The sequence below is a fragment of the Tachysurus vachellii genome, chromosome 10 (assembly GCF_030014155.1).
Source record: "Tachysurus vachellii isolate PV-2020 chromosome 10, HZAU_Pvac_v1, whole genome shotgun sequence".
Classification (NCBI taxonomy): Eukaryota; Metazoa; Chordata; class Actinopteri; order Siluriformes; family Bagridae; genus Tachysurus; species Tachysurus vachellii.
This window is the reverse complement of record NC_083469.1, coordinates 12,692,023-12,705,560: the sequence shown is the minus strand read 5'-3', so window position 1 is coordinate 12,705,560 and position 13,538 is coordinate 12,692,023. Positions and strand designations below refer to the sequence as shown.

The 13,538-nt window shown below is 37.9% G+C and overlaps 1 protein-coding gene across 2 annotated transcripts in view; it reads right to left on the bottom strand.

The window, feature by feature from the left end:
* Positions 1 to 2,336: 2,336 nt before the first annotated feature.
* Positions 2,337 to 13,538, bottom strand: part of plaat1l (phospholipase A and acyltransferase 1-like) — a 125,487-nt gene continuing 114,285 nt past the window's right edge. The window contains exons 2-5 of one of the 2 annotated variants that reach the window (XM_060879516.1): positions 7,137 to 7,203; positions 6,627 to 6,756; positions 6,288 to 6,541; positions 2,337 to 5,420 (exon numbers count right to left, since the gene is read on the bottom strand). In XM_060879516.1, coding sequence (XP_060735499.1) covers positions 5,355 to 5,420; positions 6,288 to 6,541; positions 6,627 to 6,756; positions 7,137 to 7,145 — 459 coding nt within the window. In that variant the 5' untranslated portion in view covers positions 7,146 to 7,203 and the 3' untranslated portion in view covers positions 2,337 to 5,354. Of the gene's footprint in view, positions 5,421 to 6,287; positions 6,542 to 6,626; positions 6,757 to 7,136; positions 7,285 to 13,538 lie in introns of those variants that run through there. The other variant, XM_060879514.1, reaches the window with a different exon arrangement.

The following is a 13,538-nucleotide window of genomic DNA, read 5'->3' as shown; positions in this document are numbered from 1 at the left end:
CAGAGCAGTTCGGTACCAAGCCCTTCAGGCAGGACAGAGAGTCTACGGGGCTTGGGCGCAACCATACTCGCTGGTTCCGTCAACCCGGTCGGTTCCATCGACCCGGTCGGTTCGGCTGGTTCTGTCGAACCGGTCGGCCTGGCTGGTTCCGTTGACCCGGTCGGTTCTGTTGACCCGGTCGGTCCGGCTGGTTTTCGTCGACCCGATAGGTTCGGCTGGCTCGGTTGAGCCGGTCGGTTCCGTCGACCCGATAGGTTTGGCTGGTTCTGTCAGCCCGGCTGGTTCCGTCGACCCGTTCGGTTCCGTTGACCCGGTCTCGGCGGGTCCCGGTCTCTTCCGGTGTCTCGGCGGGTTCGGGTGCGTCGGCGGGTTCGGGTGCTTGAGGTGCCACAGGTTCTCCAGCCGGTGCCGTAGGGATGCCGGCCGCCCGAACCGACACCATCGGGGTGTCCGCCAGCTTGGCGATCAGCCGGTTCACACGGGCCTCGACCGCGCTCTCCGGTCTGGCACCCATGTGGACAGGCTCGGTCACCGGCGTACACAGGCCTGGGTTGGGCCGAGGTACTGTAGGGGTTTCAGGCGTGCGTGGCTGGCCTGGCTCTGTAGCCCACGGACCCCAATGCCTACCCCCCCCCCCCCCCCCCAAAAAAAATATTTAGGACCGGTGTCCGTCTCTGCCCTGCTCACGCTCTGAGAGGATCCGCCCAAGAGCAGCGCTAGGTTGACGAGGTCTGTAAAGGACCCCATCTCTCGGCCCAATGGCAGTAGATAGCGCAGCCCGTCCTCCAATCCATGCCGGAACATGTCCTTAAGGGCCCTCTCCCCAAAGTCCACCTGATTGCACAGTTCCAGGAACACCTCCACATATTCCTCAAGTGGGGAATCCCCCTGACATAAACAGAGCAAAATTTCTGCTGGATCCATTTGGCTAGTCGTTCTGTCACGATGCAGGACAGAGGCGAGTGAGGATCCAAATGCAGGGTTCGGGTAATGACTTGTTTTGCAATGACAGTGAAAAAGCACATTATTGTTTTAACATGAAGAAATACAAGTCTAGAACAGTTTACTATACAAATTAAATTTTCTCACATCTGTTAAGCCGATGTCTGCATTCTCAGAGCTGAGTGCTCTTTTAATGAATTTGGGTTGCAATTTAATATGCTGGTGAATCTGCAAACAATTCACAAACAGGTCTCAATATATTAACTTACTATATTGATTATGTATATAAAAAACAAACAAGTGAAAAAATAAACACTGAATGTCATACAGAATTAAAAGCATGACCATTTACATAAATTAATTTCTTTTGTTGAGATTTTTTTCATTTTTCTTCTCTCTTTGTTGGAGATCATTTCCTATGTATGTTAAATGTTTTATACATAAAAAGGTACAGTTCTGCAATTTAATCTTACTTTTACACAAACAAGGTATATGATCTAGAAAAAACAGGTTGATCACTTAGCCTGTGTTTTTGTTTGACTGAGGATTTTATTGTTTCCTCTGATGCCCTCAGTGCTGATCAGTCAGGGCACAAAATTATAAAGCGGGCTGATGAGGAGATTTGTCTTTGTACAGGTCTAAAATTACTGCTTTGTGAAGTGTCACACTTAATACTGTAGGACAGGTGCATTACTGAAGACTCATTAGAGAAGATAGCTTATAAATATACTGGCACGGTGACTGTGTCTAAACCAATTAACTTTCCCAAATTGCAACATGGCAATGAGATTTAGCGTAGTTAAGCAAATTATGCAAATGATGATAAAGTGCCTATTTAGCTGGAGCAACTTTTAAAATGGAATAAGCTGCTGAACCATATCAAGCTAGCAACCTGAGTGAAACAGCACTGTTATGCTAATATTATGTATTGTGAACAAATGTAGCTTAAGTAGCATGTCAAAGTATGGTGCTTTGCTTATTATATGTGTTTGTTTTAAATGAATGTTTTATGTGAGCTACAGTATCAGAATTCAGTAAGGGATTCAATTGTGGATTTTATTTCTGAATATTTGCTATTTATTGTGTGTGTATCTACTTCTGAAAACGAAGCAATTGGAGCCACAGGTTGTTGTATGTAAGAGTGTAGTTTTTTATTAAAAACTTTCCAGAAATCAATATCAATATCTGCTGGAGGGGATCAAGGCACAGAGACAGGGTTACATTGAGCAAATCCATATTGATGGTCAGAGGTCAATCTGAGTAACAGCACAACAAGAATTATAAGAAACAAGAATCAGACAAGAAAACTCAGGGGTGTGAAGCAAGCAGTAAATAATTTGAAAGATATGGCCATAAATATATAGACAAATAGGATCTGGCAAGACTAATGAGAGTTAGTAAGTTTAGATTAGTTCGTTTATTTATACAGTTCTTTTAGGAACAAACAAATTTGGGATCTAATCAACAAGCCAAAGGTGACAGCAAAGAAGGAAATGCTGGCATAATTTTTTTTCCTATAAGATTTTGCTATTTAACTTTTGTTGGATTATGAATTACAGTGGATCATACAAAGTAAATGTGAAATGTAGTCATTTAAAATATATACATATGATGGTAGATTTGGGAATCTGTGATGGGCATTTTACCTGTGATGGTGGATGGTGTATTTCCACCTCAAGGACAGTGTTGCTGTAATTGTTTAGGTTTAGGTGACATGCAACACCTTACAATTATGATGGCAACCTTGGGAAACAAAGGTCTCTAAACAATTCAAGTGAGAATTAATTGCAGTAGAAATTTGAACTGTATGTGCAAACAACTGCAGACAAAGAAGCAGTCACAACATGGGGAGTGTATCTGTATCCTGCAGCATCATTACACTGAGACACATGAAGTTCAAAACAAAGAGTTAACAGTTTGTTATATATGATGAAAGCATACACAACATGGTGTATGATAAGGTAACCAGCAGGTCTATTTGTGACAGCATAACTAAAAAAAGAAAATCTGGAGGTAGTACAGACATGATTGCACTTTCAGATGTCAGCAGTCATTCCTCCCACTGTTACCCTGACTGTTACCCTGAACTGCAGTAGGAGCACCAGGGTTGGCATTTGCATCTCTAATTGGCTTTATTTATCCTTTATATAATCTTGTATTTTTATGTAAAAATCTGTTGACAAAAGGCAAGCTTAAGCCAGTTGGTTTTCACAGAGTCAGAGGGAAAGCTTAATTCAAAGCTGGTGGGCTTTAAAGGGGATAAAAAGCTCAGTCTCTTCAGTAATTTTCAGTATTCTCTGCACTAATAAAGAACATTTTGAATCAGAAACTGTTTTGGCAGATTATAATAGAGTTTACTCAAGTAATGTGTAGCAACTACTCAGAAGAAAATGTAAAAATGATCTTTTCCTGGTGTATATGTTTATCTCCTCAAAGCACTATAGAGCACAGAAGCCTATGAGTTCTTAATATCCATGTGAAGAACTTTTCAACAGATAAGAGAAAAGTCTTTGTCTTTATAGGGTCCATATGACTTGCTTAAACCTAGTATGTTAGACATACTTTCTGCCAGAATAAACTGATCTAAATATTGTGACTAATATTAGGGATGGAAGAAAGGCAAAGATGAGCTAACAGGAACAAAACAGGCCCTGTGATTGACCCTGTCAGATGAAATAGGGTTCATGACTGATCCTTGGAAGACATCACAGGACAACCTGACAATGGAGCAGGATCTGTGGCTGACAAAGGGGAAGGATCAGGGCTTGACATTAGGATGGGTAAAAAAACTGGTGGGGATAAGATTGCATTTACACACATACGTAAAAACACCAAACATTCAAAGACAGGGAAAGGTAGAGCTGAAGATATCATTCTTATCATAGACTATTGATCATTCCGGTTTGTGGTGTCAGTCAGAGACAGCTATAGAGAAAAAACGTCAATAGAAATACGTCAATAGGCCATGGGAAGAGTTGGATCAGAGGCTGAAAAAGTTGCAAGAACTTGAAAGCAAAATACAGAATTTTAATAAAATACTTAGTAAACAAACCACAATACAACTACAAAGTAAAGATTCCAATGTGGTAACAACAATCAGGATGTAGACTGAAAGCAGTGCAAAGGCAAACATGAAATGTTAATGACATTAAATAATCAGGCCATATATCACCTCAATGCTACTTTGACTTATGCAGCTCTAACTAGGCCACATCACAAACCAGAGAGATCAATAAATCAGTCAGTCTTAGAATGTCACAGCTTTAAATCTTTTGTGTTTCCTGCTGTTTGGATTTCAGGGTCTAAATAACACAGCTCTTGATTTCAACCTCCTCTAAAAGTCCTTGTGAAAAACACAAACTGGTTAAATGAGGGACACAACAATCAATCAATTGTTTCGTCAATTGTTTTCGTCAACTTGAAAATACGAGTAAAATACATGTATTGTTTTATTGTAGACTCTACAATATTGTAATATTTACAATGTTGTGAAAAATGTGTATAGTTAAAATAATGCTTTAATTTTGTCTTATTTTATTTTTTATTTTTTTGACTGGATGCCCAACTACTAGACTTCTTTGACCGTTTCTTATACGGCAGGCTTAACTTGTAATGTTAAAATGCTTCAAATTAAAGTGAATATTTCTTCTCTTCTCCTTCTATTGGTTTTTTCCACACATGGCAATGATAACAAAACAATAAAAAAAAATGAACATTACATTTACATTGAACAGTTATTCCATAACACACCAGCAAATTTAACACCCAAGTGTTTATAATGAGCAACAATTTAATCAGGACACAAGTCATGTTGCAACTCTCTTTTACTTTCTGTTCTTTTACTGCAAATCTTTCTTCCTTACTACTGATAAATACAAATATTTAAAATGTTAACAAATAATGTGGAAGCACTGTGGAGTACAAACTATATTCTGATGTAATATACACATAGCTTATGTAAATAATTATGTATTGAACTTTATTTCAAGATACAAAAACATTTAAAATCATAAAGAGAAAATATATTAAGGGCTTGTCAGATTTTGGAAGATTTCAGATTAGGGAAAGGTGTCAAAACAATACCACAGTGTACAACAGTGCTTAGAGGAAGTGAAATGTTACACCTCAGCATTGAGAAAGTAGAAATGTGTAGAAATGTAACCTAGTGGCTTGGAAAAGAAACAGTTCAAAGTAAAAACTGAAATATTAAATCTGAAATATTGTTTTTCATTTTACAAATCTTCATTTTCTTAAAGTCTACCCTTTTCTCCAGCATCACAAAATGGACGATTTCTCCAAACTCACAACACTGAATGAGTCGCTCATTAATTCTTTGTCTTCATGCTGAGCTTCAGTTCAACAATATTGCATGTCTCACTTCTGCCCCCAAGTGGTTATTTGTAGAACTTGAATCAAAATTTCTTCTTCTGGAAGGGTTCACGCCAGGTTCGAACTATCTTTGAGTAAACCTTGTCAATCTGGAAACCATACGACACCAGAATTAGACGAGAAAGCTTACATTATTCATAATTATAGTCTAGCAACATGTCCTTATATAAAGCTGTAGATTTACTTGAAGAAATCTGACCAACTAGACCAGAATTGAGCAAACAATTTTCAATTTTGTTAAGTAACTCATATTTAGTACTATATTAACACCCTCATTAAACTAATAAACACTTAGAAAATACTGGCTAATTAATAATAAAGTAATGGTTGTATTGTATCCTTAATCAATTAGTTGATAACTAATAATTGCCATCTATTAATAATAGGACATTTTTATTCCTGGGGAACTCGATTGAATAAGATTTCTCTCAAAGACTGTGGAAATAAGGCACATATAAAATGATGTATCTAAGTGAGCCATCTTTTTGTGATTAGTAGATACAGAGAAGGAACACCCTTGAAGAGACTCATAAAAAAGGAAGAATCTATTTTAAAAGAGACGTGAGTTTTTGCTAGAGCCTCCTTTGAAGGCCAAAGGAGGTAAAGAAGCATTTAAGGAGCTTTTTTTTTGTAATTAATCAATTCTACATGTGATATTTAAAACTTAGTCATTATTGGTTAGTTTATAATGTACTATCAAACCAAGTAAAAGTTATAAGATATTAGTTATTTAGGTATTAATATAATACATTTGTTCCTGTTTAATCCCTGTATAGTAACTATGAGTTATTATTTCTTACTATGGCATTGTTCTGCATCTTGAATACAAAACATTATGCTTGTTTTTTTGTTCAAAAATTAAAAAAAATATGAATAAATGTAATAAAAAATGTAATTGCATAAAACATTGTCCACAGTTAATTTACTGTATGATTAATGAAAAATGGGTTTCTCACTTGCTCTGACTTTTTGACTCCATAGCGTAATAGTGTTGCCTGGTGTTCACTGTTGTGGAACAGTATATCATAGGTGAAGGTTTTAGTCATTGCATCTTCAATCTCTGGCTTGATGTGGGAGTAGAAGTCTCGAGGTGGGTGCTTTTCATCCAGGTAATTGTTCACTTTGTATTTTTTCCCAACTACATCAATTGGGTCCAGCTTCACAGTGGCATTCAAAGCCCGACCATAGACCAGGAACTTTGCCTCAGAGTCTAAAATGAAAAGTTTTTTTTTTTTTCGGATGCTGTATAAACCCACTGATTCTGATTCTGTTTGAATATATTATACACAGCTTACCTCTGCCTGTTAAATGTGCAACATAGGGGACACTGTCTCTTTCTCCATAGTAAACTCCAAACTGGGAGAAATACTTGTTTCGAGGGAATTCAAGTATATCTCCTGGGTAGAGCTTTGGGTGTGAATTGTGCTGAAAACCAATGAACTGATCAATTTCACACAGCAATTAGACCCATCCCAAACAACTCTTTTATGTCCTACATTGCACATGATGTGTGTCCTTCACATTTCCTTCATTATCAGTTACATTTACTTACAAAATTAGGCATTATTTTTAGTTAAACCATCTCATGGCAAGATTGTATAATTAAATTTGTAAAATGGTATCAGGATAAATAAGAAGTATTTTGTTATAAATGTACATACTTTTACAAATATCAAACCTGCCCTGTCAATCATTATGTTATATTCATTATAAAACATGTCACCATGTGGCTCATCATGCATATTCAGAGACCCTTTTCAAGAAATGGGAACGACGGTTACATTAATATTGGAAATGCAGCTTACCAGACCCATTGAAGACGTTGATTTCTTTACAGAAACAAATGCTACTGATGAAGAGAAGCACTTTTGTGGTGCTTTCGGGTACTGAAGTGTAGAGGAAAGCTCTTATCAAACAAAAAGGGTGTTCCCAGCTACCCAGTGTCAAATAATAAACATCATGTGTGATCATGTCATGATCGCTCATGTGAATCCTGTAGGTAATAACGCATTTTTAAAGCACACCCCAAATAATACTACAGTATATAGTTTTCTAAGAGGCATGTTCAGGAACTACGGCTTAATGACCTTAAACTGTTGTTTCTTGAATGCATCACTGAGTAACTTGTGCCTTAACCTTTGTGGTTTTGTTTGTGGTTGGTTGCTAAAATCAGGAAAGGTTGAAACGTTTAGTTTATTAGTACAAAAATGTATAGAATTAATAAAACCTCAACTGTCTAGACATTTGCTTGAACAAAGATATGAAGATAACAGTCAAACCAGTGCATGTGAAACCAGTGACCCTACAGTAGTTATGTATCGTTTTCTCTTCTTCTCTTCTTAAACTTCTCATTTCATCAGGAAACATCTGTTTGTTGAACTCGTGGGCAGAATGCTCTATGCAAATTGTTCACAAGGCTTCTAGAAGATAAGATGAAGCAAAACCCTGGTTAATGTTCTCTCAGAATACAAACAGCTTAAATTGGTGACTCATGTAACCTAAAAATGAACATACAATTATCTAATTCAGCTAGCACTTCATGAAGATGAATGTTTATTTCGTTTAGTAGCAAGCATTATTCTTTGGAGTCAGTTGGAACTTACAGTAGATTTCACAGAGCTGAGAACAATTTACAAATCAAGGATGGGTAAACAAGGTAAGATTAAGGAGACAGAAACATAGAGCACAGCAGGGTGACATGCAGTTTGTTGCCTAACATCCTGAAGATGTTACAGAAACACATGGGCTTCCTTAGCTTCCTTAGCAGCTGTTAATCATATAACTGAAAATGTCTTCTCAGAGAAAATGGGCTGTTTCCATCCGTCGAACATCACCACGACTTGGCTTTACAGTAGACCATTATAGAAGAAGAATGATTTATAATCACACTATCTGGTGTCACACAGATATGGACAGGTTCCCTTTTGAGTCTAGTTCCTCTCAAGTGTTTTTCCTCTTGAGATTTTCCTTGACATTTTCATCTCTAGCTAACTCATTAATTGAAAAACAAAAAGGTTATATACAGATTTCTGTAAAGCTGTTTTGTGACAATGTCAATTGTTTAACAAATAGAATTGAATTGAATTCATTTTAACATAGATTTATCAAGCTATATTCACTGAATTTCTACACTATACAGGAGGACTTTCTGTGACTTTCTATGACTATAATAATTTGGGTTAGTCTGCTTTATGGTTTCAGATTGATTAGATGAACTATTATTGGTGGCTCCAATGACTTTGTATATTTATATGTATAAAATATGTACACAATATATATCATTTCATGCATTTTTCTCTCAACAAACGCATAAAGCACATGTGTGTGAGTTTTAAAACAAATGCCTTCACAACTGTCATCAAACATTCAGGGACATCCACAGTAGGCCTATGATGGCATGCCAAAGATTTGGATAATGTTCTAAATATGCATAGCTGCTTCCCTGCCCTGCCAAGCTCGCAGGAACTTAAACGATGGGGCACATGAGACATGGGCACTATCCCATCTGAAAAGCCTGGCCTTGGAGAGAGGTGACATTGCTGGAGGAGGCGAGTTCTCAGGTCGTACCCCACCTGCTGTTTGAACCATGTGTAGGCCCTTGGTTTGTGTGTGTGTGGCAGATCACCAGCTGCCTTTTCAACTGTGTCATGGGGAGAGGGAGCGAGCAATGGTGTCAATTTTGCAATGGAGTTTTGTTATGACCTGTCAACTATTAATCAATAACTCAAAAATTGGTGTTTCCCTGAGGTAGATGTCCTCTGCTCTATACATGACAGTCAATTGTTCATGTCTCCAGACAGAACCGCCAGTTGTTGATTCCTTTTTGACTCAAAATATCTTTATCATTTTGCCAATCTCAAAGTCACTGTGGCATGTTATAAACTAATTAGTCTAATTTTAATTTTATTCTTCCATGACCTTCCTTAGAGCATAGAGGCCAGATTACATTACTGATTTTCTTTGCATATGTTGCTTTAGTTTGCTGAAGAATGTGAAGACCTTTATTTAATTTGTTACTGGACTGAAAATAGACATGCAATTATGGGTTTAACTCATTAAAGATCATTTAAGGAGCAAGGATGGCTGTTATAAACAGGGCTTAACCCTCCCCCTCTTTATAAAAAAAAACACTAAAGATATAGATAATGCTTTCTGAGATCTGTATTGTCTGATTTTCTTTTTATCACTTATTGCTTTTTTCTGCAACTAAAAACACCACCACCAATGGTTGTAAGTTGTAAAAGTACAGGCTAAATTATTTCTAGACCCGACTGTAGGTTCACACATACATTTTGTGTGGTGTGATCACAATTGCTGGCTAGCTGTTAATACTATTTTCTGCAATTGCAATTCTGAAGAGACACACCATGATTACTGAATTGATACTTCATCTGTCATTTAATGAGTGTGTTCCTATGCATATGTATAATATGTTTATTCCTATGATGAGATTCTGTGCTAAAAGTAACAATGATAATTGTTTTATAATAGTAATGCCAGTTTACAGGCAGGTAGCGGAATTTCTCCTGCTCAGTATTGTCACTGTGAAGGTATCTTCACCATCTAAACCAAACCACATATGGAGCTGAGTTCACCCAGTCTAGTTTCTATGAGGAAAACCAGCACATGCTACATTCATTCAGAATCACCACCTGTTTCTTTAACTGTTGATTACAGTACCTTTGACCTCTGGGATAGGAAGATACACAATAGCAGGCCTTTAAGAGACTGGTCGTGTGGCCCTTAGTGAACAGCTGTATCCACCTCAGGGCTGGCAACTGGCAAACACACACTAGGACTTTACCTCTTTTAATGCCTCCTTATGAGTCAGCATGGGCTTGTGAATCTTTTCTTTGCCAAAGGACTGGTGTAGTACTGAGTCACATGAAGCCACAATGGGCATGAATACACAATTAAGCAATTAAGTAGACATTGTTTGTATATGGCATGGTTTTACAGACACTGATTTTTTAACTGAAGTCAAACTAACACTGATTTTACTGAAAATCAATAAGTATTTCTGTTTATACTTTTATATTTAAGTTATTTCATAATTTGGAAGCTTTCAATTTCTCTACAAATGAATGAAATGATCCCTAAAAACACACTCATTGGGTATTATTTTACTCATATCGTCTAGCATTCTTTTGTGATATTAGAAGCAGAACAGAACAAACAGGAACAAATCTTAAGCTGTATTTGTATTGACAAAGAGACAAATAAAGAGTTCTTGAATGGAGGCAAAGTTATTACACCACCAGCAGTGCGTTTAGCAATCTAAAAATAAGCTGGCTGACCATTTAGCATGCCATTTAAACACTGACCAGGTTGAGCAGGTTATATTGTAATTGAATATCCCTTAGTATTTTTTTCAAGTCATGCTTTTAATGTTTCTTTTATATACTTGTATGCAAAACAATGAATACGGTGTGTTCATAACAAATTTGAAGCATATATTTTAAATTTATATTTATTTATTTTATTGATTTAAGCAAATGGATAGTGTTAAGGTAACATGCTTAAATAAGGGATGTATGCGGGAGTCAGTACCATAATCAGATCTTCATTAGTTATTTCTAGGCCATGTGTCTGGCACTCTGATAAAGAACAGCACACACAAAATAAAACAGAGCAGACTGTCAGCCCCTGTGTAGAACTTACATAGTGTCAATCGTTGTCCTTCAGTATCAGTGTTTATATGTATAAGCTTGTCTTATAATTACCCTGCCTCTCTGGCTGAGTTTAGAACACAGGTGTTGACCTTAGTGGCCATGAAGTGTTTGCTTCCCTGTTCACATTTCCCTGCGCTCTCCTGTTTCCAGCTTCAGACATGGAAGTGATCCCTATTTGTGATACAGTCCACAGCCACTGGATGGAAAGTTGAAATGGAAAAAGGGAAATGTATATGAGTTCATGGGTCCATGGGTCAAGTGCTGTTATGTTTTAACTTGTGTTAATGCTGTCATATTTTGCCTCACTGGTGATTATTAAAAATATTTTACTCAGTCTTTCTACTGTTTAAAATCATGACCCATATTTCAAATACTGTGAGACTACTGGTGATCTCGCAAACCAAAAGCCATTACCAAAAATGATTAATTTACTGCAGGCTCTTTATGTCTAATATGCAAATCTTATGAACAGTTTTGGCCACAGAAGACAAGGTACATTGGAGTATGTGTCTCTATATATGACATACCTAAAATGACAAACTTCACACTCAGCTGTGTTGCTGGAGCCATTTTCTGCTCTACTCCAATAAAAAACTCCTCACAGTTGTCTCCCAGTCATCCCTGCCCCCAAAACGCTCCATTTTTAAGGAGCCATTGACATTCAGTAGAAGAGTGAGCAGTGGGTATAGGGTGTCTCGAGTGTAGTGCGAACAGCTGAGAGGTGTGATTTCACAGGCTGCCTGGCCCTGTCAGAGTGCTGAGGCCTGGGAACAGGAGGCGTAGGAGAGCCCCAGGCCTCTAAAGGACACTGACAGGTGGAAGGCCATCAACAAGGGGGAGGGCGGCTCATAGAAAAGGCTGAGAAGCCAAGCCTGGCCTGGATACAGTCCAGCGCTCGACTGCAGAGGAGGAGGATATGGACGGGAGAGCAGCACAAGGGACATAGGAAAAGGCCAAGGTGGACAAACTGCACTACAAGTGAGGGACCGGCTTTCAAGGGTTGGGCAAGTAATGTGCAGAGCCTTATGCTTGTCTTAACGAGTGTCCAGAGAACCAAGAAGTCGGATTCAAAACGGCTGCTTAATGAGGGAGGCAATTTTAGCTCAATAAGGGTTTCTAGCAAATATATCCTGCTGTCTATGTGTGGTGAGAATGAGGTTTGCTTCACAATGTGTTTAGGTGCTGGTGTGTTGAACGAACACATTTTCATTCCATTCAGTTAACGTTATCTTGAAGGGAGATAAAGTTTTCTCCCGAAAATGTCCAATTATCCTTAAAATGTCAAAGATGTTAACAAAAAGATCTGTTTTTCTTGTGTTTTACACCATACATTTGAGGCAGTGTGGCAGAGAAAGGAACTGATATTTACCCTTTGAGATAACATACTTCCTTATATCCCCATATACTGCATTCAGCTATGGAATGTAAGGAAGTGTGTGGTTTCAGGGGGGCTGTCATCATCATACACATCCTTACAAATCAGGGTAGAAAAAAAGGGAGCAAAACGTTATTTTCTTTATTATTATTCCTTATTTTCTAACATTAAAAAGTGAGTAAATAATTATTTTCAGTGTGTAACCATTTTCTTCTTTTATCCAGCTTTCTTTTTCATATACAATTATGGAGACTACATGCCTTATTCTGCTGGTGTGGATATGGCAAAGTCAAAGAGTACACATACATCACATGGAGATACTTTTATGTGTTTATATGTTCCCTCTATGACATGAATCCTGCGCTAATATTCTAGCATCTCATGTAGCCAGTGATGGTGCAGGATGAGTGACAGAATGCAGGTGCAGTAACATGCTCACACTTATAAATAGAGAAACAGGTGCCAGGAAGCTAAATCGGGTGGGCTGTTTCCATAAGGAAATAATGGCACATCTATTAACACTCTTGATGTCTTGGTAGCAAATGAAAAAGAACGTAGAGAGAAAAGTGTGAAGAAAGTATGTCAGCAAACCTTCTGTACTGCAGGTGGAGCTCAGCATTTGGGATAAAAAGTCCACAATTTTCCACCATTTTCAATTTTAAACTTTCTAAACCATTTCTAAGCTTAATACAATAGAAATAGATTGTATATAGAATTATTCAGTTCTTTAGTGGGGGTGTATAGAACTGACAGAAGAAAATTGAGGAAGAATGTGGTCCTCAAAAAACATTGCCTCAGTGCATTATGTAATAAATGAAGCACATCCCCACGTCTTGCTAGACAGCACGTCTTAGTGGCTGGTAAACTGGTACCAAGTCAGGAGTCTTAGTGAGGTTTGGTCCCCTTCAACCAGCTACTGCGCCGTGATTTCAGCCAGCAACACATCTCTCTGTATTCTCTTCCCCACAAGCTACAGAAGACGTGTGCACTGCTTACACCCGTTTCGGTTCTCTAAAGAGGAGGAAAAATTTCTAATAGTAAAAATAACGCTTCATAATAGATTTTTACAAGCTCTATACTGATCTCTAGAGGCAAGTGGCCTCAAATGCTTAAAGAGAAGCTCCGTAATCAGAGTATACCTTGTATCACTTCTGTATTTT